The sequence below is a fragment of the Impatiens glandulifera genome, chromosome 6 (assembly GCF_907164915.1).
Source record: "Impatiens glandulifera chromosome 6, dImpGla2.1, whole genome shotgun sequence".
NCBI lineage: Eukaryota > Viridiplantae > Streptophyta > Magnoliopsida > Ericales > Balsaminaceae > Impatiens > Impatiens glandulifera.
Window position 1 is genome coordinate 34,701,862 of NC_061867.1, and position 5,951 is coordinate 34,707,812.

The 5,951-nt window shown below is 33.3% G+C and overlaps 1 protein-coding gene across 2 annotated transcripts; it reads right to left on the reverse strand.

Annotated features, from left to right (window-relative positions):
- Window positions 1-487: 487 nt before the first annotated feature.
- On the reverse strand, window positions 488-5,426 carry LOC124941915 (bifunctional 3-dehydroquinate dehydratase/shikimate dehydrogenase, chloroplastic). 2 transcript variants are annotated; one of them, XM_047482296.1, is made up of 11 exons: window positions 5,355-5,426; window positions 4,982-5,223; window positions 4,227-4,332; window positions 3,577-3,795; window positions 2,978-3,324; window positions 2,248-2,311; window positions 2,014-2,122; window positions 1,796-1,933; window positions 1,224-1,372; window positions 973-1,135; window positions 488-881 (listed from the first exon to the last, which is right to left on the reverse strand). In XM_047482296.1, the coding sequence occupies exons 1-11, from the start codon at window positions 5,361-5,363 to the stop codon at window positions 841-843; spliced, it is 1,587 nt and encodes a 528-aa protein (XP_047338252.1). In that variant the 5' UTR covers window positions 5,364-5,426; the 3' UTR covers window positions 488-840. The 2 variants fall into 2 exon arrangements, with proteins under 2 accessions (XP_047338252.1, XP_047338251.1); XM_047482295.1 differs by having other exon boundaries at window positions 1,796-1,939.
- Window positions 5,427-5,951: the final 525 nt, after the last annotated feature.

Genomic DNA, 5,951 nt, shown 5'->3' on the forward strand with positions numbered 1-5,951 from the left:
GTTTGATCATTAAACCTATAGTCTTTATACTAACAAAATATATATATATAACTAACCAACAAAATTATGTTAATTTTATTAATTTTATATCTTTCATATATTTCTATATATTTTTAAAAGTGTTAAAAAAATGAAAAGAAATAAAAGTTGCATAGACTCCCATAAATATTCAACTTTCTGCAAATAACTTGTTACATATTTTCTCTAAAAAAATCTCTAATTTACATTTGATTTTTTTAATTAAAAAAAACTTTTAATAAGTTAAAATTCATAATTTTATTTTAGCCAACTGATAATGATTTACTCTTATCTTTTAAACCTGCTTAGATACTCAGACTTACTCAGGGTCAGCCTAAGAGTAATGTATATGTGCTTATTAAGCTATAGGGATTGGTTGTATTCTTGTATGCTGCAACTGCCTAGTTACCCCAAAGACAAACACACTTAGGATGCTTCAATTTTAGTAAACATGAAAATGCAATCATAGCCGATTTGAAAATCCAATTATTTATGTTACTGTTTCAAAATCTCTAATCGATGAACCACTTTAGACATGATATCCGAGTTCATTCTATGTCTGAACCCCAACTTTCCCAATACAAAACTAAGGAATACAATGTCGAGAAAGATATTACAGCTTTATTTGCTCGTAATTGAGTTTCTCATGGTACAACAAATAACAAAACCAATAAACTTAACTCATGAAGAAAAAAACACATGGTGGTTTCCCTGACCAGTTTCACTCCATACCTGTAACCAAAGAAGTTCTATTCCAAGGTCAAGTATGTAAATCTGTAAAAATACAAAAATCTGCAGAAGAACTGAAAAGAAAAACCTTATTCAGTAGTTCGACATAATCTCTTTAAATAGCTCCTTTGGTGCTGTCAAAGAAAAATAAACCCGCAAATGATTTATTTATTTTTATTTTTTGTGTTACTAGATTTAGAAATGGTATTAGTTTAGAAAATTTACCAGGCAAACCGGTGAACCTCTCAAATTGTTCATACGCCTGTCCTATGAACATCTCCAGCCCATTGACAATTCTGGCACCTGATTCTTCTGCTTCACGAAGCAATCTTGTGATCTTAGGTGTATAAACAGCATCGAATACAAGCTCATAGTGTCTTAGGGCTTGCTGCATAATCAAGAATACAAAACAAAGCATTTGATGTTAATTTGTTGCATATTAATAACATTAAGCTTATGATAGGTGGTTGGTTAACCTTTGAAATAGGTGTTTCGTCAACTTTTGGTTGCATACCGATCGAAGTTGTGTTTGCAAGTATCATACCGTCCTCAGGATGGAAATTATCCAATTCGGCCAATGATAAAGCATCACCTCCAATGGTAGCTGCCAGTTCTTTAGCTCGATCTTCAAACAGGGAACATATCAGATTCCAAATAACAGATAATCCCTTTAACATCAATCAAATCATTCAAATCAACAACTAAAATACTAAATTACCTTTATTTTTCATAGCATTTTAAATATTAAATGAAAAGAATATTTTAATCATTTAACCCAAACAACCCAAGATAATACACTTTCTCATCCAAAATGATTTTTTTTCTCCAAAAAATTGGTTATTTCAAAAACACTACAAGAAAAAACTCTTCAGTTTTTGTTTCCAAACATAATCTCATCCAGATAAGTTTTTGGATACCAGTATAACTAAGTGTTCCAAACCATTATGCATTTTTTTCTCTTCTCTGGCTTGTAAAACAGGGACCTAAAGTGGGAACAAACAAAAGACGCAGAGAGTTGTAAAAGAAAGAAAGAAAGAATGGGTCTAACCATAAGTACGGTTTACTATGACAACCCTTGCTCCTTTCTCCTTTGCACCAAAAGCAAGAGCTTTGCCAGCGCCACCAGCACCAATCACCACAAAGAGCTTACCAGCTAACGGCGATGAAGCAGTACTAATTGTAACATCTGAACCTTCAAAAAGAATGAATCAATCCTGATATACATCTCATATACGAGGCGGACAATTATACGCAAGTATAAAAAACCTCTTAATGCTTCTTCAATGGCAGTAATGGCGCCAACATAATCTGTATTGCATCCAAATAACTTCCCATCAGTTGGTTCCCGAACAATGCAATTAACAGCTCCTATTGACTGTGCAAATTGATGAAGAACAAATCAATTGCTGAGTACAATACAAAACCTGACCACATAAAAAAAGGAGTGGACAGAATCAGTAGCTCATCACTACTAGACACAGATTGAGCTTTGGCAGTTACCTTTGCTACAGGATCAACCTCATCGCAGCACTTGGCTGCTGCTTCCTTGTGAGGAATTGTAACACTGCACAAGAACAAGTCAAATTCAAAATTTAGAATAATTTATTGAAAATGTTCTTGTTACCAGATGAAAGTACTGAGAAAGAAGGACGAGAACTGGGAAAAACTAGAAGAACGTTTTTCTTTTTTTCCTTTTTGAGACCAGGGTTTTTTCAAGGTGCTTTTTTAATCTCAAGTTCTTATTAGTGCGTTTGTTAAAACTAAGAATTAGTTGTTGAATACTGAATATTAATTTTATGTAACCCAATGAGTAAAGTAACTGAAAATTAAATGTTAGAATAAACCATATGAAAATATGTAAGTTGATTTAATCAAATGTTGAACTAATATCGAGAAAGTAATTAAAAACTATTTTACCCTTATAATGATGTATTTTGATTAGTTTTCGGGTTAAAATTGTTTTTTTCGATGCTATTATTATATTAACGAGTTAAATCATTCATAACTTACCAAATTAAGGCCGATTTGTAGCTTAATTTGATCCAAATCTATTAAGTTGTTTTAAATAATAGTTATCAAATGAACGTATTTCAAATAAGCAATTAAACATTGAAGTGATGAGTTGTGTTATCAAACACCGTCTTAAGTTCAAGACTTATTACTTGGGCTACCCTAGGCTAGGTGGTACAAAAAAATGAAAAACTAGAAGAATGTTGTTTCTAACTATTACCTGAAGCCAGCAAAATCAACGGAAGAGTACGTCTGAAGAAATTTGGCTATGTCATCCACCAACAAATGCAAGTAAACTCCATTAATACCAGCTCTTTTGAATGCCTCATTGTATAAGGTAGGTGACTTGCTGTGACTGACAGGCTTCCCAATAATACCATAAACCTTTGTATCAGGCCCTATCTGTCTAAAGTTGTACAAGTTCAGCAGAGCATCAATTGTTGGTTGCCCTGGTGCTGATATTACTCCAGGATCAAGGGTGCCAAATGTGAGGTATGCACCAAATTTCGGGCAAAGTATCCGTGACATCAGCCCTCTTTCCCCCATAACCAGTCCAATAATTGGAACCTTTCAAAGGAAAATATAACACAAGAATCATCTCAAGTGCCATCCTGAAATTATCAAATATGAGAATAAACAACGCTCTACTAGCATCAAACAAGCAATATTGACACCACATATTTCATTCACCATAACATCTTATTCCATTTTTTAATATCAAATGAAGCTACTTGTTTATCTGCATAATCACCTACCTTGAAAATTTAAGAAATTAGGATGGCAACATGAATGTTCAACAAAAACACATACACCCCTTACTTGAGAATGAACAATTATTTGAAATACACGAGCAACATCAGTGACATCCACAGCTGTAGTGGCAAACTTCACTATGTCAGCTCCCGCTGCTTGTATTCTTACAACAAGATTTCCAAGATCTTCAACAGATGGTGTGATTTGGTAGTTGTGGTTGGAAACAATGATTTTGCATTTTGCAGGCTTCTTTCCAAGCAGAGACTTAGTGAACTCGGGAGCAACCTTTCAAGGAAACATAGTTTTTAATACTTAAAACAGACCAAAATTGAGAAAAAAGAGCTTTAAGACTTCATTTTTTTAAATTACTCCAATCATGGTATCATATCCTGAAATGTATTTCAAAGAATCTGCATAATACAATGTGTAATCAACAATATAATATTGATCAACAATGTGCAATACAATTATTTAGTCTAAGCAATATATTTTATTAGCAAAACATTTGAATCAGTAACATGAAGAAAATACATATACAAGGAAATAGATCTGTTGTACTATATTTGTATCTTTCTAATCTTGTATGGTGTAATATTAATTGGTTTAGCATTGCTATCTTCATTAATCAGAGTGAAAGCACATGCATTCTTTAAAGCATGTCAGGAAAAAATTGTGCCCTGGATCACAACTGTCTAATTGATGTTACAAAAACTCACCTGAAGCTCAACATCAATGTAATCAGCTCCAGTCTCCATCGCGAATCTAAGTGCATCTAGCCGACTGTTCTCGTCACCATCATACTGGCCACCTTCCCATGTTGGTCTAGAAAAATCATCACACAAGAAAGTTCAATCACTGATGAAGATTACTAAGAACTCCAATGAGGTGATCTTGAACATGCGCAGAAAACATATATAACAAGATAAAAAGAACTAACATAAGGAATATGAAATGCATAGCAATGAGGTTTTCAGCAAATGTTTCATGGAATCCGATTGGTTGTATGCATTCAATATCCAAGTTCCAAGGGGGGAAATGAGACTGGTTTAGTGGTTAGAGGTCAATGGTTCAAGGTTTACCTATAAAATGTCCCAGTTCCATGGAGGGGAAAGGGAATTAGTCGCAAAATTGGGCAATTGTTCAAACATTTAAGCCAAGGCAAGTCAACTCCAGGTATCTAATATACTGTGTTAACACTTCTGTATTGTTTTCCGTCAGCAGTCAGTGGAGTGAAAAATCTATAACTTAAGAACCTAAGATAATAGTTCCACATGATTAAAGAGTAAGGGGTCAAACATCAAAGCTTGAGCATCGTTAAGCTTCCTTTAGCTCACATTATTAACAAAAAATTGAAACAAAAGTGTAATCTTCATACTATTCTGTTACTCGAAACCAGATCTCGATGTTTGCAATATATTATCCAATTCATCCTATGATAAAATTAGATCAGCATGTGCATAAGATTATATACCTGTACGTGAAGAGAGTAGGCAAAGGACAGCTTTTGATCAAGGTCTCGATGTCCCGACGAGGATTGAAGTTCTTCAAACTATCAAGTCGAAGCTCAACCACGTCAGCGCCACTTGTTTTGGCCCTATACATATCCTTCACCATCCGATCCACGGAATCCGCCATCAAAGGAGCACAAATGAGTGTGCTGTTACGGATAACATCTCCATTCTCCATATTCAGACGTGCTGCAGTAGATTCAACCTGGCGTTCGCGAGATGGCGAGAGAAAATTCAAGATAAAGTTTCAGCTCTAAAACCTGATTAGATGATCGTGAGGTAGAGATACCAAATCAAATAGATAAAATTCGAACTTGAAAACTAGACGATGCTCACCAACTCCATCCGGGTGAAGAAGAAAGCCAGCCACCAGCAATATCCGCAGTACAAAAACGTTATGCAATTCTTGCTCTTATGTAATCCCCTTAAAATCCATATTCATCCCTAAACTTATTAACTTATTATTTGAATCTTTATCTCTAATCTTCAGCTCATTTTCATTTTAAAAATAATAATTATTATTATTAAGTTATATTGCGGATAAGAATGACAATTTAAAACCGTCTTCATTATTGGGTAATCGATTCAAATCAAATAGATTGGTGTGAATTTTATTCGCTTTATCGGGATCAGGACAGATTTTAAAAAAATCAAAATATGTTGATTGTAGTTCGGGACGGGAATAATATTTACATGCTCTATACCGATTCATAAACTTAACCCGAAAAATGTCGATTATATTTTGAAAAAATATTGTTATTGGATTTTATTTATTTGTGTATTTAATATTTTAAAATTATTGTTATTAAATAATTTTTTTATTTTATATTTTGAAAATTTATAACTATAAATATATAAATTATTTAATTTTATTATTTATATTTTAAGTTTAAATTATTTTTTGGTTGTTGTGAAGAGCGGAAAAATCTCGTC